This window comes from Entelurus aequoreus, linkage group LG21, assembly GCF_033978785.1.
Source record: "Entelurus aequoreus isolate RoL-2023_Sb linkage group LG21, RoL_Eaeq_v1.1, whole genome shotgun sequence".
In the NCBI taxonomy this organism is placed as follows: domain Eukaryota; kingdom Metazoa; phylum Chordata; class Actinopteri; order Syngnathiformes; family Syngnathidae; genus Entelurus; species Entelurus aequoreus.
In genome coordinates, this window is record NC_084751.1 from 28230373 (window position 1) to 28254509 (window position 24137).

The following is a 24137-nucleotide window of genomic DNA, read 5'->3' on the forward strand; positions in this document are numbered from 1 at the left end:
ATGTTCCAAATAAACTGAAACTGAATAGTTGAGACCGAGTGTTGTTTTTTGAGTTTCACTATCAACAGTACTTGGCTGAGTGTTCTGAAGTTTTTCCTTTGTTTTACATTTTAATTTCAGACGTTATATACAATGGAAAAATAACTTAATGTTTTGTGAACGTAAGAAGAATACACAGGAAGTTGAGCAAAATAAGCAGACTCCCCTTCAAAACGTTATTAGTAGTTGTTAGGGATGTCCGATAATGGCTTTTTTGCCGATATCCGATATTCCGATATTGTCCAACTCTTAATTACCGATAACGATATCAACCGATACCAATATGTACAGTCGTGGAATTAACACATTATTATGCCTAATTTGGACAACCAGGTATGGTGAAGACAAGGTCTTTTTTTTTTAAATTCATAAAATAAAATAAGATAAATAAATTAAAAACATTTTCTTAAATAAAAAATAAAGTAAAACAATATAAAAACAGTTACATAGAAAGTAGTAATTAATGAAAATGAATAAAATTAACTGTTAAAGGTTAGTACTATTAGTGGACCAGCAGCACGCACAATCATGTGTGCTAACGGACTGTATCCCTTGCAGACTGTATTGATATATATTGATATAATGTAGGAGCCAGAATATTAATAACAGAAAGAAACAACCCTTCTGTGCGAATGAGTGTGAATGAGTGTAAATGGGGGAGGGAGGTTTTTTGGGTTGGTGCACTAATTGTAAGTGTATCTTGTGTTTTTTATGTTGATTTAATAAAGAATAAAAAATAAAAAATTTTTTTTTTTAAACGATACCGATAATAAAAAAAACGATACCAATAATTTCCGATATTACATTTTAAAGCATTTATCGGCCGATAATAGCGGCAGGCCGCTATTATCAGACATCTCTAGTAGTTGTGCTGTTTTTTTCAGGTTATACGGGGGTTTACTCCTTTGCGATGTTGCGCAAAATACATTTTTGATAGGACTTGTCTAAAACAAAGTATTGTTATTACAGTTCACCAACAACTAAGCTAACTGCTCATCTTCACACAAAAACACATCATAAAGGGACTGTGAATGGAGCTTGTTGTTACAACTTTGTATAGTAGCTTCTTACCACACCTCTGGTCTACCAGAGAATAAGAAGACACAGCCGGAGGGATCATTGTTGCCAAACTTAGTGATCCTGTTGCTATATTTGAGTATTAAGACCAGCTTAGATACTATTTAAAAAAATAAAAAATAAATCTTAAAATCAAAAATGCCTTGCAACAAATCCAGAAATCATTTCTCGTCTTCCTAACAAGCAGCGGGTGCTGTTGTGGGGGCTTTCCGCATTCAAAATCACTCGCAGGCGGCTTTGTCTTGTTTTTGACTTTTAAACAACAATAAAAAGAAGAGACAGAAGGAAGTAATTTGTATTTTCACATATTTGTTTCGCTTGTCATTTTTTTTCACTCCTTTTTGATCTCACAGCGCTATTCCTTACTCAAAACAGTGTCCATTAAAATTACATGCGTCATATAACTAGGGATGGGTACGTTTCAAATGGACTCAACGGTAACAATTCTGGGTACTTCTGTTAATTTTTTTATTTTATTTTTTCTCATTAATTACGAAGCGGTAATAAAAACTTTGCTGTCCAGTTTCTATATCTTGTTTCCTTACATCTCTATGAGTCTCATTCACAATTATGTATTTATTTCAGTTTGTCTTAAGTGTGTTGCTTAAGTCCGTAACTATTACTTACTATTAAGCTGAATGTCTTTTGTTGAGCCCTACAAAATATTTATCCAGTAAGTATTGTACTCATTACACACCAGCTGTTTGATCGTAAAGTGCATCTTAGCTGTAGTTTTTATTACCAAATTTGAAGGTGTTAAAATTGCTATGTAAATTTGCTAATGCTAATCAGTAGCATGTATATAGCATATCCAATGTAAGTTAGCATCCAGCTGGCACATTTTAAGTGCAGCCTTACTTTTGAGCGCTTTCTATCAGGTGTGCCTGCTTTGTTTTTGGCATGGAAAATTGCAACATTACCGAAGGCAAATAAATATGCCTGTTTCCCAGCCAAGTGTGTCTGCAACAAAGGTATTAAAATATGATACAGATTGATTTTATGTGAATCGGTACCTTGTAGTACCAATGGAATTTGGTCGGTACCTATAAAAGTACAGAATTCAGTACTTAATACCTAATCATGGTCCATTACTACTCAGTGGCCTAGTGGTTAGAGTGTCCGCCCTGAGATCAGTAGGTTGTGAGTTCAAACCCCGGCCGAGTCATACCAAAGACTATAAAAATGGGACCCATTACCTCCTTGCTTGGCACTCAGCATCAAGGGTTGGAATTGGGGGTTAAATCACCAAAAAATGATTCCCGGGCGCGGCCACTGCTGCTGCTCACTGCTCCCCTCACCTCCCAGGGGGTGATCAAGGGTGATGGGTCAAATGCAGAGAATAATTTCCTCACACTTAGTGTGTGTGTGTGACAATCATTGGTACTTTAACTTTACCTTTAATTATGCAAATTAAACGATGATGTCACCACAAATAGATTGTGTAGAACACTGCACGGCCTAAGAGCGCTTCATAGTTTTTTTTTACATTTCATAGCAGCGTTAACTTCTTTTTACACTTGTACGTTGGTTTTGTAGCAAAAGAAAATACAAACTTGTAATAGAAGAATCAGAACATCAGGTAGATAAAGCAAACTTTAGAGTCGCTAAACGCTTTTTTTTTGCAAGGTTCACTTCTTTTCACACTTGTACGGCAAGGGGTCAAGACAAGAATGAATTGAAAACATTGCCTGTCCGATTAATAAAGATGTTATGATGGCGACAGCTTGATGCTGAAAAAGACTATTCTATGATAAATAGTTGCAAAATCAGAAATAGATAGTATTTTATGCAGTCATGTAAAAAAAACAATATCTACACTTGAGACATTTTGCACCCCCCCAATAAAAAAAAACCCATGGCACGTGGATGCTTTTTCAGTTTTACGTAGCGTGACAAAGGGGCCGCATGAGGTAGCGACTCGGCTTTCAAGAATTAGCGCAAGAATGAAAACTATTTCTAATTACTGAGCAGCATCTGGACCTGAGTGGCGAACGCTTACTTCAATATCTCGACTTCTAATCTGCTGGTACTCAAATTCTCTTTTAGGAGAGAGGGTCACCCCACCAAAAAGTGGTGCTGCCGTGTGATTGCGAGCGTTCATACTTGCATCGGATAAGATCAAACTTTAGGTGCGGTGTCGCAGCCAAAAAAAATGTCAATCTCTGAAGAATCAAACTATTCCTCGTTATTCACGGCGCTACAATAACAATTACCTCAATCTCTCCATATTTCATTCTTGCACTTTGCTCATCAGCGCCGGGAATTTATGGTCAATATTTGGGTTGTTAACACTTACAATGATTCATGCTGGGTGGGCTCTGGAAGCCCCCAAATTCCATGCATGAACACAGAGCCCGGGCTACAGCAAGGAGCGTAAATCTCCAGTTTTAATCGCGATGTGAGTCAGCAGCTGTTCTTTTGGCCAATTATGACTGTTTTCTTGTCTGCCATTTGACTGTCACAAGCGATTCCCTTCAAACCCTTAAGAACTACAGTAACACGATAAGTACTAGTACAGCCAAAACCTCTGCCAAGGCTCCGAATCCTAATTGGATCTTCGGCAAACTGTACACCTCCTGCATAAGAATCTCTCACTTTTTGTCCATAGGATTCATGGATTATTCACTGAAAAGCTGAGGGAAAATTATTTAAAATATTGTACATTGATGACTAAAATGATGGTTAAAAAGAACTCTCTGTGCTTGTTTTGTTAAGTTTATTACATATTTTTAAGTCATATAGGCAACACTAAATTGGCCCGAGAGCAGGGGTGTCTAACTCATTTTAGATCGGGGGCCACATGGAGAAAAATCTACTCCCAAGTGGGCCGGACTGGTAAAACCACGGCACTAATGGCTTTTTTGCCGATATCCGATATTCCGTTATTGTCCAACTCTTAATTACCGATTGCGATATCAACCGATACCGATATATACAGTCGTGGAATTAACACATTATTATGCCTAATTTTGTTGTGATGCCCCGCTGGATGCATTAAACAATGTAACAAGGTTTTCCAAAATAAATCAACTCAAGTTATGGAAAAAAATGCCAACATGGCACTGCCATATTTATTATTGAAGTCACAAAGTGCATTATTTTTTTTAACATGCCTAAAAACAGCAGCTTGGAATTTGGGACATGCTCTGCATGAGGAGGTTGAGGTGGGCGGGGTTGGGGGGGCGGGTTGAGGTGGGGAAATAGCGGGGGGGTGTATATTGTAGCGTCCCGGAAGAGTTAGTGCTGCAAGGGGTTCTGAGTATTTGTTCTGTTGTGTTTATGTTGTGTTACGGTGCGGATGTTCTTCCGAAATGTGTTTGTCATTCTTGTTTGGTGTGGGTTCACAGTGTAGCGCATATTTGTAACAGTGTTAAAGTTGTTTATTCCGCCACCCTCAGTGTGACCTGTATGGCTGTTGACCAAGTATGCTTTGCATTCACTTGTGTGTGTGAAAAGCCGTAGATATTATGTGATTGGGCCGCCACGCAAAGGCAGTGCCTTTAAGGTTTATTGGCGCTCTGTACTTCTCTCTACGTCCGTGTACCACTCCGTACAGCGGCGTTTTAAAAAGTCATAAAATGTACTTTTTGAAACCGATACCGATAATTTCCGATATTACATTTTAAAGCATTTATCGGCCGATAATATCGGCAGTCCGATATTATCTGACATCTCTACACGGCACGATAACTTAAAAATAAAGACAACTTCAGATTGAACAAGCACATTCTGAAATTGCACAAATCATAATGTTGTTGGGGAGTTTTTTACACTTACATGTTGCGGTTAATAGTATTCTATCTTTATTTGTCGTTATTTATATTGTCTGAATAAATTATGTGATAATGTTCATCAGTCATCATTGGTGTTCATTTTCAATCTATCAAGATAAAAAATTATATCAAAATCAAATTACAGGATGTTATTTACGTAGTTTGATTATTTTCCTCGACTGATGTACTAACATCATGTGGTTTATTTTGTACATACAGTATGTACAAAATAAACCATGGCACGTGGATGCTTTTTCAAAGACACAAAGAATTGCTATTGTGACATCCAGTGGACACATTTAGAACAGCTGTTTCTTTCATTGAAAAATTTCTGGTTAATTTTTATACTTAGCAAACTCATCCCGCGGGCCGGATAAAACCTGTTCGCGGCCCTGATCTGGCCCTCGGGCCGTACGTTTGACACCCCTGTGTATCCCACCAATACAGGTGGTACGTTGGACTCCTGTCTGTATCGTGTGCAGAACACAGGACATAGTATTGTTGTGATCCTGCTCAAAGTGTATGCCAGTCAAGATCTCGGGGCCAAAATTGGTATTTTTTTTCCCTTTCAATTTTGATTATATTATTTTCCCTCGCAGTTCAAACAGTTTGGTACATATCGTATACAGATATAATGTCATAAAGGAAGATGTCTGTTGGGATAAATACCTGTTGTCTGTAACCACACATTACTTGTTGTTCTATCTTACAGCAGGAATAATACACTTTTTTAAAGGATAATTTATTATTACTGATATTATCATTGATACTGTTGCTATTGTTATTTTTAAGTGTTGTATTTACTGTAAATATATTGTATTTGTATGTCTTCTGGATTGCTTTGTACATGTACTGTATATCTTAAGTATTGTAAAGGCTTTAATGGTAAATGGTAAATGGGTCGTACTTGTATAGCGCTTTTCTACCTTTTTTTTTTTAAAGAACTCAAAGCGCTTTGACACTATTTTCCACATTCACACACACACACACATTCACACACTGATTGAAGTTGGGCTTGCTCCATTTTCTTTTATTATATTTTATTAGACGTATTGTGTGATATTTGTAAATAAAATAAATGGGAACAAAAATGTTAATGTTCTTAAATTAAAAAAGCGTAACATTTCACCGTATTTTCCTACCGTCAAGCATGGTGGTGGTAGTATTATGCTCTGGGCCTGTTTTGCTGCCAATGGTACTGGTGCTTTACAGAGAGCAAATGGGACAATGAAAAAGGAGGATTACCTCCGAATTCATCAAGACAACCTAAAATCATCAGCCCGGAGGTTGGGTCTTGGGCGCAGTTGGGTGTTCCAACAGGACAATGACCCCAAACACACGTCAAAAGTGGTAAAGGAATGGCTAAATCAGGCTAGAATTAAGATTTTAGAATGGCCTTCCCAAAATCCTGACTTAAACGTGTGGACAATGCTGAAGAAACAAGTCCATGTCAGAAAACCAACAAATTTAGTTGAATTGCACCAATTTTGTCAAGAGGAGTGGTGAAAAATTCAACCAGAAGCTTGTGGATGGCTACCAAAAGCACCTTATTGCAGTGAAACTTGCCAAGGGACATGTAACCAAATATTAACATGGCTGTATGTATACTTTTGACCCAGCAGATTTGGTCACACTTTCAGTAGAGCCATAATAAATTCATTAAAAAAAACAATCTTCATGAATGTTTTTTGTGACCAACAAGTATGTGCTCCAATCACTCTATCACAAAAAAATAAGAGTTGTAGAAATTATTGGAAACTCAAGACAGCCATATCATGTTCTTTACAAGTGTATGTAAACTTTTGACCATGACTGTATGTGTCTTCCAATGTATTCCAAAGGCAGTTTTGCCATCTTTGGACACACTAAGTAAGCCACCTTTATTGTGTTGAGGGGGGGTTAAAAAGGAGACAGTGGTGTCTTTTTCTACTCCTTTCAGTATCCCCCCTCCTCACGCTGTCATTAGTATTGCAATGCAAAAAGCACCTCAGCTGTCAACCTTTTGTTTTCGGGATCATTTTCAAAAACCATTATCCCAAAGCATAAAGAAAATGGCTATCATGACCGAGCTTACATTGTGTGGCTGCAGGAAGCACACAAAACATACTGCAGGCGCCATGCAGGTTTAAAGCCATCGCTGCCATCAGATGAGTGTGAAACTCCGAAATCTAGGCACTCACCATAGACACATTTGATCATTAGGTGCCAACCTGATTTGGAAAAATTAAAAAAAATTGTCAGACCCAATAAAAAAATGTCCTGTGACCCATTTTTGGGCCTCAAGCCTCACTTTGGGAAATCCTGCTGCCAATAGATCATGTGTATCGCCGCAGGTTACACAAAGTTCTCATGCTATTGAATCCAATACTGTATGTCTTTTCCCACCAGTTTTTTTTTGTTTGTTTTTTGCCAACGGAAGCGGTGTTCACGCCAGCAATCTTAAAGAAGTCAAAATGTCGCCGTGTCCTGTTGAAGTGACGGAACGTTTGTTTGACATGCCCAACGGACAAGATCCTGATGCAGCAGGATGAGTGGCGAAGGCTTTTGTTTGCTCGCAAACTTTTTTCCAGCCATAATTGTCTGACAAAGAGAGAGAGAGAGAAAGAGAGGCTTGTGTTAGCTCTGCTAGCTTTGAGTAAACACAGCACTAAAAAACCAGTTCAAACGCAGCACTTTCAAAGCAGCGTTTGAGATATCACCCGAGGTGAGCTTTTCTTGTGTCGGGTGTCAAGTTTGCGTCGTTGGATGGTGAATGGACGTAAAGAATGAAGATTTTATTAGAAGGAAGTTTGGCACAGAAAATACTGTAAGTCTTAAATATTCCGATGTTGTAGTTGACTGATGTAGTTGTTCATGTAGCTGTATGAGGGTCCAGTTGAACCTTGTATCCTATGAGGTTTGTTCTATCACTATAGTTATGTATTTTAATGGGCACAGGAGTTTTAATGAGGTACAGTATTCAATTAATCAGGCTTACTTTGGGGTTGCAGTTTGCACTATCATAAATAGTACTGAGCAGTTTACGTACGTCATTTTATATACTTGCTATGTGTTTAGCTGTTTTTAACCGCAAATGTACAGTACAGGCCAAAAGCTTGGACACACCTTCTTCTCATTCAATGGGTTTTCTTTATTTTCATGACTATTTACATTGTAGATTGTCACTGAATGCATCAAAACAATGAATGAACACACGTGGAGTTATGTACTTAACAAAAAAAAGGTGAAATAACTGAAAACATAAATAAATGAGTTGTACTTGTATAGCGCTTTTCTACCTTCAAGGTACTCAAAGCGCTTTGACAGTATTTCCACATTTACCCATTCACACACACATTCACACACTGATGGCGGGAGCTGCCATGCAAGGCGCTAACCAGCAGCCATCAGAGGCAAAGGGTGAAGTGTCTTGCCCAAGGACCCAACGGACGTGACTAGGAAGGTAGAAGGTGGGAATTGAACCCCAGTAACACTCCGATTGCTGGCACAGCCACTCTACCAACTTCGCCACGCCGTCCCTACATGTTTTGTATCCTGGTTTCTTCACCCTTTGCACACTCTAGGCATTCTCTCGATGAGCTTCAAGGACACCTATGAAGTGAAAACCATTTCAGGTGACTACCTCTTGAAGCTCATCGAGTGAATGCCAAGAGTGTGCGAAAAAGTAATCAGAGCAAAGGGTGGCTATTATAGTCTTTTAGGGGTGCAAAAGTGGGGTCTTGTCCTCCCTCAAAAATGAGTGCAAAAATTGCCAATAAATAGATTATTTTGGGATTGTTTTGTTCTATTGTTATCATAACACATTGTTATTTGGTATTACTAATACCTTCCTAAAAAACAAAAACACACTTATGGAATTCAACTTTCCACAATATTACATAAATTTGTGAAGCACTACAGGAATCCCTCGTTTATCGCTGTTAATTGGTTCCATGGTAAATTAATTTACACTATGTAGGAATTATTCATTATAAGTTTATTAGTTTTATAGTTATTGCATTAAACACAGTTTATATCCTTCTAAACATGATGTGGCTATGGATGACTGTATCCTCAAAAAGTACTGCAATGATTGCAAATAATTAAACTAATTATTTACCTTCCTTTTGGTTCTACGATTATCATGATATTCATCATACACGAACAAGTCAAAGAAAAAACAAAACAGAATTGTGGAACAATATTTCCAAAATATTACAGATTTGTATGGCTTCACGGGTACAATAAGGAGGTATGCTCAGAGGTACTGCAATAATTACAAATATTTAAACTATTTATTGAAGAACAAAAGTTATGTGGTTAAAATGAGACTTTTCCTGTTTGATATTACTGTGCTAAGAAAAAAAACAGAAAGAAGCCAAAGAAATAATAAAACATCTTATGGAATTAAAAGTTCCATAGTATTTCATTGAAATATAGGATGTTTGGGGTAAAATGATGCAGTACACTCAAAAGGTACTGCAATGATTACGAATAATTTGACTATTTTGAAAAAAATAGTACAGTGGTTATGAAACTTTTTCTTCTTTGATATTAAGACCATGCCAAAAACAAAACAAAATACAGAACATTATGGAATTTAAAGTTCCTGAGTATATATTTTAATCTTAATTTATGTATGCATTATGTATATATTAGAGCTGTCAACGTTAACGCATTTGATTAATAGATAAAAAATGGTAACACTTTAGTATGGAGAACATATTCACCATTAATTAGTTGCTTATCAACATGCAAATTAGTAATATATTGGCTCTTAATTAGTCATTACTAAGTACTTATTAATGCCTTATTCTGCATGGCCTTACTATACAACCAATAAGCCATTAACTAAGAGTCTTCCCTCAATAACCTCAGAATTATTGCTCATTAGTACTAAGTAAGGAAGTTGTTGTATATGATTCTCCCTTTAATACCACTTAATGAATATGGTCTGTTCTTACATGGCAATTTTTGTGTGGTCCCCTTTATTTAGAAAAGAACAGAAAAGTATCGAAATAATTTTAGTACAGGAACGGGTACCAAAATATTGGTATCGTTACAACACCAGTTCCTGTATAGGATTTCTCCAGCAAAGGTCATGTGGGGACATAAATGATGGTATTTTGAGAGGTAATCATTGAAGTCGGACATCACTGAAGGCCTAGGTCGGAAACGCACGGCCCACCACTGCATTTCATTGAATTATATGATTTTAGGGGCACATTTTTGATTGATTGAAACTTTTATTAGTAGATTGTACAGTACAGTACATATTCCGTACAATTGACCACTGAATGGCAACACCCGAATAAGTTTTTCAACTTGTTTATGGCGTGGCGAAGTTGGGAGAGTGGCCGTGCCAGCAATCTGAGGGTTACTGGTTCAATCCCCACCTTCTACCATCCTAGTCACGTCCGTTGTGTCCTTGAGCAAGACACTTCACCCTTGCTCCTGATGGGCCTGGTTAGCGCCGTTCATGGCAGCTCCCGCCATCAGTGTGTGAATGTGTGTGTGTGTGAATGGGTGAATGTGGAAATAGTGTCAAAGCGCTTTGAGTTCCTTAAAAAGGTAGAAAAGCGCTATACAAGTACGACCCATTTACCATTTGTTTAAGTCGGGGTCCACGTTAATCAATTCATGGTACAAATATATATACTATCAGCATAATACAGTCATCACCCAAGTTAATCATCAAAGTATATACATTGAATTATTGACATTATTTACAATCCGGGGGGTGAGATGTGGAGGGGGGGTTAGGTTTGGTTGATATCAGCACTTCACTCATCAACAATTGCATCATCTGAGAAATGGACATTGAAACAGTGTAGGTCTGACTTCGTAGGATATGTACAGCGAGCAGTGAAAATAGTGAGCTCAGAAAGCATAAGAACATAAGTATACACATTTGATTATTATTTACAATCCGGGGAGGTGGGATGTGGAGGGGGGAGTGTGTTAGTCTAGGGTTGAAGTTGCCGTCAATGATGCGGTATACAATTTTTTGATTGATTGAAACTTTTATTAGTAGATTGCACAGTACAGTACATATTCCGTACAATTGACCACTAAATGGTAACACCCGAATAAGTTTTTCAATTTGTTTAAGTCGAGGTCGATTCATGATTCACAAAGATACTGCAATAATTAGCATATTTATGACAGTATTTATCATACACACACAAAGAGAAGACAAGAGAATGAGTAAGAATTAAACATGTTGCTGCTTGTTATAGTTTAAAGATGGCGGCTATTTTCCATAATAGTAGATTACACACACACACACACACACACACCCGACAAAATAAACTACCTCTTCGCCTGAGAACTTTCAAACTTCCAACAAACAAACAAAAAGTGAAGGAAGTTTCGCTTCTTCGCCGGCTTTTTTCTTTTTTTTTTCTTTCACAGGACTAAGCGCAGTGCTGACGGGTACCGTTGCTATGAACACAAACAACGTGCCGCTCTAATGTTTTCGGCCCGGTTGCCAGGGGCAACGCGGGCGTAGCCACGCCCAGCGGTTTATAAGCGCACGGCTTCACACGCCTCGCTCAGTCCGCAGCCTGACGCGCCTTGCGTGGCCAAGGCAAGAGGGATTCCCCCGGACGATCGGCGCCTTCGTGTCTTCCCGCAACAACAACAACACAAAAAAAGTAATCCAGCGGAAGCAGAATGTCGTGACACAAACTGGAGCGATTTATTTGGGGTTTTTTTTTTTGTGGTTTTCTCCGAGAAACATCAATTCTAATGAATAAGGTGCGATCGATACTTTTAGGAGGACAAAAAGTGAAGGACTACAACATCAGGACCAAGCTGGACTGACTTTTTTTGTTTTGTTTTTGTTGTAGGCAGCCTGCAAATGACGTCGAGATGGCTTTAGGAGGAACGCTGTTGCCATCCATATCCACCTTTACTAACCCTGCTATCAAGACTAAAACCATAGGGAGTGCCAACCTAGTGAGTAGACTCTTACTATACATGGAATACACTTCTTTTGTTTGTGTACTGTACTAATGCAGCCATGCACTACACCAACACTATGTACACTCAGGTATTTGCTCTTTGGACACACACCTTAAAGCCTCTCAAAGTTACATTTGCAGACATTTTGATGCAGACGACTTCCATTATCAGGAGCTCAAAAAAAAAAAAGGATTTGGACAGTTGCTAACTCTAGTTCAGTGGTTCTTAACCTTGTTGGAGGTACCGAACCTCACCAGTTTCATATGCGCATTCACAGAACCCTTCTTTAGTGAAAAATAAAATGTTTTTTTTTTAATTCAAGACAAAGTTATATGTGTTTGGTAACACTTTAGTATGGGGAACATATTCTAAGTAACAAATACTAAATTTAGAGTTTTTTGGACACTAGGGGAACATATTCTAAGTAACAAAGACTTATTGGCAACACTAAATTGGCCCTAGTGTGTGAATGTGAGTGTGAATGTTGTCTGTCTATCTGCGTTGGCCCTGCGATGAGGTGGCGACTTGTCCAGGGTGTACCCCGCCTTCCGCCCGATTGTAGCTGAGATAGGCTCCAGCACCCCCCGCGACCCCGAAGGGAATAAGCGGTAGAAAATGGATGGATGGATGGATGGTTAGGGTTAGAGGGTTAGGGCCAGGGTTAGAATAAGGCCATGCCGAATAAGGCATTAATAAGTACTTAATAATGACTAGTTAAGAGCCAATATGTTACTAATTTGCATGTTAATAAGCAACTAATTAATGGTGAATATGTTCCCCATACTAAAGTGTTACCATGTTTTTTTACTGGTTCACAAAATGAACCGTGCGTGAACATCACCTTGTTCAAACAACAAAACCAACACAGTGCATAAACTCACAACAAATTACACACTTGCAAATCAGTGTGACTTCTGCTGTTGCCGTATCCGTAATACGCCGATAGGGAGAAGTTTTTATTTACACGATGAGTCGGGTGTGTCTTGACCTCCGCCGAACCCCTTATCCCGACTCACCGAACCCCTAGGGTTCGATCGAACCCAGGTTAAGAACCACTGCTCTAGTTTAATCACAGAAGCTAATACAAATAACAACAGAAGAAATGAACAAATTAAAAAGATGGTTTGACAAAAACAGACCATCTTTGAATCTTAGTAAGACTAAAATAAGGCTATTTGGTAGCAGTAGAAGAAAAAGTCAAACACAAATACAGACAGACGGAGTAGACATTGAAAGGGTAAAAGAAAACAATTTTTGGGGTGTAATAATAGATGATAAAATGAACGGGAGATCTCATGTAAAAAATACACAACAAAGTAGCAAGAAACGCATCAATAATGAATAAAGCCAAAAATGTTCCAGACCAAAAATCACTTCATATTCTCTACTGCTCGCTAGTGTTACCATATCTGAGTTATTGTGTAGAAATATGGGGAAACAAACTACAAATGTGCGCTTCATTCACTTAACAGGGTTACAAAAAAGATCAGTTAGAATAACACGTAATGTTGGATATAGAGAACATACAAACACTTTGTTTATTAAATCACAATTATTGAAATTCAACGATTTGGTGCATTTGCACACAGCTAAAATTATGCACTAAACAAACGATATAACCTGCTACCCAAGAATGTACAACAATTCTTCTCAACAAAAGAGAAATATAACCTTAGAGGAAAATCTCATTTAAAACATCTGTATGCTCGTACAACACTTAAAACCTTTAGTATATCAGTATGTGGAATTAAATTAGCCAAATAAATCAAACAAAGCACCAATATGATTCAGTTTAAGAGACTGTTCAAACTACAAGTGTTCACAAAGTACACAGAACAAGAATTATGATGAACATCTTTAACCCTTTTTTTTCTTTTTTTATTGAGACAAAGATTATTTATGTATTTAATATTTGTATGCTTACTATGGTATATTACTTATTTGTTCACTGTTCTGTTACGGAGAACAAGGAAATTGGTTAAAATTGCTATGGTACGAAAAGGGGTACGATTAAATAAGCTCTGCTTCTTCCTACTCCTTTTCGGACGTGCTGTAATGAAACAACTGGAATTGTGCGATGCATTACATTGTATCGTATGCATCTTCGAAATAAACTGGACTAGAACTGAATTATAAGGAGCTCAAAAAAAAAAGTATTTGGACAGTTGCTAACTCTAGTTTAATCACAGGTGGAGTCACAATAACACAGGCGTCAAAGCCAAAGCCCGAGGGCCACATCATTTAATGTGGCTTGCGAAAGCCTGGATATGTGTGTCAAAAAATACTTCATATGCATGTATTACAAAAGAAAGTTTGAAAAATAGTTAAATATTTGCTTGTCACCGTGACTTTAAAGCAAGTTATGAAGTTGTACACTGTAAAAAAAAACACCAGTATTTCACAGCATTTAACAGTATTATTTCACAGTAAAATACCTAATCAATATTTTCTGTAACATTAAACAAATTAGAGAGAGAGAGAGAGACTTCCTTTTATTGACATTAAAATTTGAACTTTACAGTACAGATAAGAACAACATTTTGTTGCATTAGCTCGTTGTAGTGCAGGATAAAAGAGCAATAAGGTGCAGATATAAATAGATAGATTACTGTACAGATAAATATATTGCACTTTCGCATATGCATCCATGTTTATGGATGTATGTTATATTGTCTTTATATTCCAGCGAGTTCATCCGTTTTTGGAAGGGAATTGAGGGGATTATTATGATGCGTTCAAGAGTCTTATGGCCTGAGGGAAGAAGCTGTTACAGAGCCTGGAGGTTCTGCTACGGAGGCTGCGGAACCTCTTTCTAGAGTCCAGCAGTGAAAACAGTTTTTGGTGGGGGTGGGAGGAGTCTCTACAGATTTTCTGAGACCTAGTCAGGCTTTTTGTGTATTTGTATATTAGTGTAAATTAGTGTAAACATTTAACTTCACAGTATGTTACTGTGAAAGTAATGTAATGAGCCAGTAATTTACCGTGGAAATGTTTACAGCGTACATTATTAAATCCAATAATCAAATGCATAGGCAAATTGTGTAATAACATCAAGAGATTACATTTAGATTCATATATATCCACTCTGAATGCAGCCATAACTGCAATTTGACCATCAATGAAAACAAGTGTGACACACGTGTGCACTAGAACAATGGTTCTCAAACTTTCTTTACCAAGTACCACCTCAGAAACACCTGGCTCGCCATGTACCATCATAATGACATTAAAATACAGTAGCGTAGTAGGCCTAAATAGTCATTAAAAACAAGGCAGAGGTTTTATCTACAAGATTTTTTAATATTTTTGGCCACTGCAACATTACACACAGTTTGAACGGTAACGCTGTGTTTGAATATTTAATTAAGTGATTCTTTAGCATATAAAATCATTTAACCAGTGGTGGGCAAATTATGGCCCACGGGCCACATCCGGCCCGATGTTAAAACAGAATTGAGAATCTGTTTTGAGAATTGCCACAACAAAACTGATACTAGACTTCGAGGCACTGGCAAACAACAACACTGCTCCCACTAAAAGAGTATGCAAGCGTTAACCCTCTAATACCATTTTTATGTTTCTTTGATATGATAGTGTTGAAAACAGATATATTATGATTAAAATATCAATCAATCAATGTTTATTTATATAGCCCTAAATCACAAGTGTCTCAAAGGGCTAAAATAGCCCGTGTTTGAGAAGCCTACTACTCCTAGTACCAACAGATATGATATCCTGTAGCCCTGTTTTGTCAAATTTCAAAAGCCAATGTGGCCCCTGAGTCAAAAAGTGTGCCCACCCCTGCTGTATACCGTTTGAGAATCACTGCAAAATAAGATTCATGCATAATGTACTGTAAAATTACAAAATAAATTACATAAAAATAACGATGTAATGTTTACAACATTTTCATTTTTTATTCTTGCATCATTCTGGTTCATGCCCCACGGTTACTACTATTAAGTTATTTATTTGGGACTATTTCGTCTAATCTGAACAGGACTAACACTGGATTGTAAAGTGAAATGATGAATAAATGATAGGTGAGGTCAAATGAAGCACATAATCAGACAAAAGAAACATTTTAACTATAAAAATATTTGATATCTAAAAACAAGTAGCGTCAGAATGATGGCTCGAAAGCATACCACATCATACGTCAAGGGTTATAATGGATGCTCAAATTTACTAAAACTATTAAGACGGATCATCTAACCTACTCAAGACTTTTGGTATACATACAATGAAACATTATTCAATGGTCACCCGATTTTTGGCAACTAATGCATGTTCATTGAAGACACAAATGAAGGTCGCCAGTGAAGTTATAACAAAGCATCTCCAAAGGAGAAAATATCATTCTAGTATGTAATAACAATATTAGTTGTGTCTAGTACAGTGTCAAATGTACAAATATTTTGAGCCCCTGAAAATTGAGGTACATTATAAAGTGCATTGAAGAATAAAAACATCTTAAAAAGGAAATGCCATATTTTATTGTAGTGATGTGTAAAAGCAAAATAATCACAAATAATGTTGGAAACACTTGCTGATTATATGAAGTGAGAAATTGTGTCCAAACTTTTGACTGACACTGTATTACATTATTGCCTATGTTTGTACCACTTTTATTTTAGATTTTGACCATGACAGCAATATTTCTAAATCTTCTAAAAAATTTTTAAAAAAATCCAACTCCAGGATGACAACTTTAGAGTGTTATTCCGGCCACTAATGTCGCTGTAACTTTCTTCTAGAGATGGAAGGAGGAGCTGTCCCATCTTAAGAGACTCAGTTTGCCAAGCGAAAACTCCGACCTAGACCATCCCAGCAGCACCAGCACCAGCCCCGCAAGCCCCAGCATGTCCAAGAGAGACACCGAGATAGACTTGGACTTAGACTATGACTTCATTTTGTCCAATTCCATGCTCCAGCAGCAGCAGCAACAACAGCAGGATGAGGCCATGGCGTGCGGTTCTGCCCAAATCCTGCAGCCTCCATCCCCAGGCTCTTTTTCCTCCTCGTATCCTCTTCCATCCCCTCAGGGGTCAGCTGGCGATTTGCTCTACACCATCCCGGACATCAGCGACGTATCGCCGTCCGGGGGTTTTGTGGCGGAGCTCATGAGGCCCGAACTGGACCCGGCGTACCTACACCCCACCAGCCTGCATGGCAAGTTTGTGGTCAAGACCACAGTGGACTTGGGAGAGTACAACTTGGGGGTTAACGTTGGCAAAGCCTGCGTCAACAGAGCGGCAGATCCGCCGCCGTCACGTGCCTCGCCGCCCTTTCCGTGCCACCGAATAAAGCAGGAGACGCCCAGTAACTGTACCATCTCGCTGCCGATGGACCTCCACCTGAGCGGGGGGAGGCAGCGGCCGGTCCACCTGGACCTGCACGGATTCCCCGGAAGCACAGGGCGCTCCTTGACGGGCGGCCGCTTGTCTTCATCCTCGTCTCTCTCACCGGAACACCCCTTGAGCCGCGAGCACCAGGTGTTGGGCCACCCTCACACGCAGATCCCCCACGGATACCGCCACAACTCCCCGCAGGGATACACCGCCTACCCTCAAGCGGGCGCCATGCAGCAATACCAAGGTGCGTGTGTCATTTCAAACGCTCGTCCTAACAAAGAGCGGATTGTCAAGAGGCATACAGTATGAAATCTTTTTTTAAATACATCCTATACAACCTCATGGGTTGTAATTACAGAGCAAACGCGGCGCTTGAAAGGGATTTAAACCTACATCCCATGACCTTGGATACAAAAGCATCTCATAATCGTAGACTTCAACAAACCAGACCAGATGTGAAGCTAGCTTGTTCCTTTTTGCAACTGAATTTCTGTGTTAAAACAACAACTGTAACACCAGGCACTCTTTTTTTTTTTTTTTACAGACCCCATCATGGTCTCCAGTGGCGACTGTATGCCGGAAGAACCTAAGCCCAAGCGAGGGCGCCGCTCCTGGCCCAGGAAGCGAGTGGCCACGCACACCTGTGACTACGTGGGCTGCGGGAAGACTTACACGAAGAGCTCGCACCTCAAAGCGCATCACCGTACCCACACAGGTAAGCAGCACCTTGCCACCTTAAAATATACATCCATAGAAACATTTATGTTCACTGAAAGAATATATACATACTATGCAGCTAATGGCTGTCAAAAATAAGTTAACTTATGTGATTAATCACAAAGGTGTTATCGCATTAATCATGTACATATACAGATTATTCACACAATTTATTTTGACTGTACATGCTCCTTAACTTAACTTGGATGGATGCATGTGTCAGTGCAAAGAGGAGTGGGTTGACTTTGACTCTTTTGCTCACTGGAACATTTCACTTCGAAATACAACCTGTCTGGACTCTATACATACAACTGTTACCAAATGTTGAGCAAATAAATAGCATTCAAGAAAAATATTTCAAAAAAGGTTCCTGGATGATATTTTGACAATAGAATTGCTTTTGTGTCCATATATATATATATATATATATATATTTTTTAAGTTACCGTATTTTTCGGACTTTAAGTCGCAGTTCTTTTCATAGTTTGGGTGCGACTTATAGTCAGGAGTGACTTATGTGTGAAATTATTAACACATTACCATAAAATATCAATTAATATTATTTAGCTCATTCACGTAAGAGACTAGACGAATAAGATTTCATCGGATTTAGCGATTAGGAGTGACAGATTGTTTGGTAAACGTATAGCATGTTCTATATGTTATAGTTATTTGAATGACTCTTACCATAATATGTTACGTTAACATACCAGGCATGTTCTCAGTTGGTTATTTATGCGTCATATAACGTACACTTATTCAGCCTGTTGTTCACTATTCTTTATTTATTTTAAATTGCCTTTCAAATGTCTATTCTTGGTGTTGGGTTTTATCAAATAAATTTCCCCAAAAAATGCGACTTATACTCCAGTGCGACTTATATATGTTTTTTTCCTTCTTTATTATGCATTTTCGGCCGGTGCGACTTATACTTCGGAGCGACTTATACTATTTAAATCATGCAAGCACCTAATAACCTGTGATTAATCCCAATACAAATTATTATTATTATTATTATTTTTTTTTAAATTGTACCATTTACAGAAAAAGGTTAGTTGCCACACTCATCATATCTCGTCAATAGAGGGCGCTGTCTCTCAAATTGCGGTATAGAAATGTATGCAATTGTGGTCTCGAGAGCAGGGGTTTTCAAAATTTTCCAGGTGAAGGGCAACAAAACTGATTGAGAGACGGAGCGAGGACGCCCCTACTTATATATCTAGTATGAAAATGTGTCCTAAAGGTTCCTTGCTATTGTGCAATAACAAGATGTTCAAATAATACATTAAACACGGATAATAGCTGGCTGGCAAATAACGTGCTAGTCGCCAGCTGACCAATAGTTTGCTTATTGGCAGCTAGTCGCTAGGTGGGAACTAGGACGCTAATTTAATTGCTAGCTATCCTACATTTTAACATGGTAATAATTTTATATGCTCATATTTAAAGCAACTACAATAGAGTGTGTTGGATCAATGTTAATGTGTATTCAGATACAAAAATTGCAAAGGGAATTTAAATAAATAAACATTTTTAAGTCTAATCAGTCAAAAAATTCGTAACCCCCCTGCAGTACCTCTGCGGACCCCCTAAGGGACACGGATCCCCTGTTGAAGACCTATGCCCTAGAGTGGGAGGGCTGGATTTTCACTGTTTTTTATGTCAAATTGTAAATATTCAGCTTTTTTTTATTTGTCTTCTAGTTTTTTTACACATTAGATTCAAAGGGAAAGTCATAGTTTAGATTGCTAGCTAACTAGTTGTTACACGATTTATTAAGCCTTGATGCAAGCAAGAAATTCCAGTCAGGGTTTGGCCGTCACTTTCTCTTTGTGATTGGTTGTCAAGTAAATGACAGTACAACAAGTGTAACACAAATGACTTTCATTACAACAGCTGAGTAGAAACATTTTTGTCGAGGTAGGCAAAGCAGTTGTATGCTGACCACTCACGGTACTTCTGTGTGGTTGATAAAAACTACATCAGCAGGCACAGCCGTTATATTTATTTTAATCAGATTAATCACAATTTTGAATTTGGATTTATCATGATTAAATTACATGTTATTACTCCCTTGCATATTTAAATGTACTTAAAACAATTTCATTGTCAAAATGTCATGCAGGAATTTAAAAAAAAATTTTTATTTGAATGCCCATCATTTATCGGCTCAACACTTGCAAGTAGTTTTTATCTAAAGACCCATCTAGGTGTATTTTGAAGCATTGACCTTAGATCACTGACCGCATAACATCCCACGCCGCCTTTCAGGTGCATGTGCGTTCAAAATAAATTGCGTGATCATTCTTAGAGACTTACACTTAGACTTAGACTTCCTTTTTATTGTCATTCAAATTCGAACTTTACAGCACAGATAAGAACAACATTTCGTTACATAAGCTCATGGTAGTGCAGGATAAAAAAAGCAATAAGGTGCATGTATAAATAAATAAATAAATATAAATTATATATAAAATAAATAAATATATATAAATAAATAAATAAATAAATAGATTACTGTTCAGATAGATATATTGCACTTTTTCACATTTTTCTGCGGTTAAACATAATTAATACGACCAATTTTTGTGATTAATCGCATGAGTTAACTTATTTTTAACAGCTTTACTTTTTACACAATGAATTTATATCATAACAAGTATGAAAGGAAAGTGAAAGTTTAGATCAGAGGTTTTCAACACACAGCTTTGCGACCGTTTGGAGGTCCGCAGAAGTACTGCAGGAAGGGTGGTGCAATTTTTTTAATTATACTTTTTTCTACCAAAACTATGAATAATTATACTGCATAATTATATTAATGTTAGCGTTCTTGTTGCAAAGTACCCAATGGCAGCCTTATACTTTATTCTTTGAGTATCTTAGTATTGCACAATAAAAAGGTACCTTTAAGACTAGTTTAATTTAAAAAAACATTTTATACAGGCTATATAAGTAGTGTGTCCCCGCTCCATCAATTTGGGGGTCCTTGGCGTGGAAAACGTTGAAGACACCTGGTTTAGATTGCTAGCTAACTGGTTGTTCCACGCTTTGATGCAAGCTAGAAATTCCAGTTTAGGTTTTGCGGTTGGTTGTCACATAAACGACAGCACAGGAAGTGTAACACGCATGAGTTTCAGTTTAGAGGTAGGTGAAGCAGCTGGATGCTGACCACTCACTGTACTTCTAACACAGCCACTGCCTTCATGTGGCGGTAATACAAACTACATCAGGAGGTTACCTACAGCCACAGATGGTCAAACCAATCTTTTAAAAAAAAAATTTAATAAGTGCTATTTAGACCACTGCAGTTATTTGCTTTGTAAACCACCAACTGAATTGAATTGGGGCTTTTACAGTACTTAAAACAGACATTTTAATTTCATTTCAAGAGTTGCTAAGGAATGAAAAGTCAAAATCATTAAGAACATATTTTAACCTTACATTTACACACTTGTCAGGCCTTTGCAAGATTCTCATTTTTTTAAGCACATAACCGCTCTGGTATGAAAATGTACCTACTTTACATTGTTTTAGCATTTAAAAAAATCACTGAAAAAGATGTCTCAATGTGCTGTGCTAAAACAGATATATTTTGTAGGAGCAGGGTGACGGAAATGCCAGGAATGTATTTTTGCTGATGGCATTTTTAAACAACATACGTATTTTTACTCAAACCATATAAACTGAAATGCTTTTTAAACACTCTAAGGAGCCTTGTGATGTGCCATCCAAATGCAATCCTAATTGGACTTACTAGTTTTGTTCAGACTGCGTATGAATTGCATGCTGGGAAGGGGGGATGGTGAGGAGGACAGGTGCAGAGGAAGAACAGGTTGCTACTGATCCTTACTCAAACATAAACCCCACGGCATTTTTAGCCGGGCCTTTTGGCTACAGAACTGGAAGGGCCTCTTTTCTGCTTGGGGGAGGGAGGGGCGAGTGTCAAAGGTCACCGCTAACTCCAGTTATGTACATTGTGTTTCCAATAAAAAAGGAGAGAAGCCTTACCACTGCGACTGGGAGGGCTGCGGCTGGAAGTTCGCCCGTTCCGACGAGCTGACGCGCCACTACAGGAAGCACACGGGCCACCGGCCGTTCCAATGCCAGAAATGTGACCGGGCCTTCTCCAGGTCGGACCACCTGGCCCTGCACATGAAGAGACACTTGTGAGGACCGATGAAGGCTGCAGAAAGATGTACTTTCCTTGGATACAACAAGACACGCTGTGGTGTTCACGGCTAAAGAAGCGACTATCAAGACAAGACCTGTCCGGGGTTGTAAAAGGGACCAAAACTGGAAGTCGTCTTATTTATGTGACAAAAACTTGAGAGAACCATGTGCCAGAGACGCTTTCTAACTGGAATTGTGTTGTTGACATGGAAAACACCAGCATAGGGACCAAACGTCTCCAGAGGCCTTCTTATCTGCAGCGACGCGCCATTATACATACGACACTGTATTAACGCATATCTATATTTATATATAGTCACATTTCGCCTGCGACTCCATTGATTTCAGGTACAATGTTAGGTAATTTATACCCAATGGTGCTCAAAGGTTTTCCAAAAAAAGGTACCAAAGATTGACAAAAAAAACAAAAAAAAACAGTGACAAAGTGCCATAAGATTTTTTTGCCATCCGCCACGCAAAAACATTTAACGCAAAAATAAAAAATAAATATATCAGGTTATGACTTTCACTTTGGAGCGGTTATGGCAATCTTGAGATGCACTGCAGTTGCATTGTGCAATAATTATATATATATATATATATATATATATATATATATATATATATATATATATATATACATTCATATTTTTGTAATGGAATGAGTGACTCTGAACAAACAAAAAACTTTTTTGTTTTTATAGCCATAAAAATGTAATATAATCTTGATCTTGTACATTTGTATATACAAATCATTTGTTATTATTGTTTTGTATTTTACGGCATAATAAAATGTATTTCAAATAATGGAAAGGTGGTCATTTTTGTCTTTCTGCAATGCGCTCATGTTAAAAAAAATGTAGGAAAGCACTCAGAGTGCATACCATCGCAAGGCTTTTCCATGCAAAAGTGAAAAAGTCCTGAATCGAAAATGTAATCCTTATCTCATTTCTGATATTTCCTAAAAGATCAATCAAAATCCGTCCATAGCTTTTTGAGCTTAGCGGAATGAAAGAAGCCTTGTTTGTCATGCATTGCCTTTGTCTTTGTGGGTGGAGACGGGACGCTCGCACACACACATACACGCACGGAAGTATAGGCTCATAACGTAAATGTAGGGCAGCCTCCCAGCAGGCACAAGACATTGATACAACGTTGACTATACTTACATGGCTCTTAAAACTGACTTTCAAACAATGTTTCTAAATAATTGTATTTGTAAACTGAGCCAACAGAAATGCCTAATCCACGTTGTTGGTTGGGAAATAACCAAAATTCAACGGTCAAATCCACGTCACAACCCAACATTGATTAAACGTTGTCAAAAAAACATGTTACTTTCCTGAAAATCCGCCTACAACGTTTTGAGCTATCTATAGCAAAATCAAGAAATGGAGTGAACCCTTTTATCTGTCTCTATCTTTGCCTCTGCGAGGCCGCTAGCATACACACACAAGTTAACGCTAGTAACATAAATGTAAGGTAACATAGAACAAATGATCTGAATAAATGAAAAAACGTTTTGAGTTAATGCAGTTTGACAAACCCGGCGATTACATAATTACAACAAAATGGGACACAAATTGTATAATAAATTCCATCCATTTTCTACCGCTTGTCCCTTTTGGGGTCGCTGGAGCCTATCTCAGCTGCATTCGGGCGGTAGGCGGCGTACACCCTGGACAAGTCGCCACCTCATCACAGGGCCAACACAGATAGACAGACAACATTCACACTCACACACTAGGGACCATTTAGTGTTGCCAATCAATTAACATACATAATATATTATAAACAATTGAATGAGTCCCGCTGGGGTACATTATGGTCATCTACAACCATCTTGTCATATTCATTTGTTGTTGTTGATTACTTTAAATGTTGCATTTGAGGATCAGATTGTTACCTATTCTTACTTTAATGGGGCGATGTGGCTCAGGAGCTGTTGTCCAGTCAACGGTGGGTTCTCGGTTCGAATCCCTACTTCCTCTATCCCAGTCCCACACTGACCAAGACGCTGACCTAAGACCTGCACTTGGTCCAGTGATCGCCACCATAAGAG

At 38.2% G+C, this 24137-nt stretch overlaps 1 protein-coding gene across 1 annotated transcript; it reads left to right on the forward strand.

Moving 5' to 3' along the window:
- The first annotated feature begins 11438 nt into the window (after positions 1 to 11438).
- klf4 (Kruppel like factor 4) lies at positions 11439 to 22683 on the forward strand. The gene is made up of 5 exons (XM_062031361.1): positions 11439 to 11627; positions 11720 to 11828; positions 16592 to 17432; positions 17733 to 17903; positions 21900 to 22683. Exons 2-5 carry the CDS (start codon positions 11742 to 11744, stop codon positions 22073 to 22075), a joined length of 1275 nt encoding a protein of 424 aa, XP_061887345.1. The 5' UTR covers positions 11439 to 11627; positions 11720 to 11741; the 3' UTR covers positions 22076 to 22683.
- The last annotated feature ends 1454 nt before the right edge of the window (positions 22684 to 24137 follow it).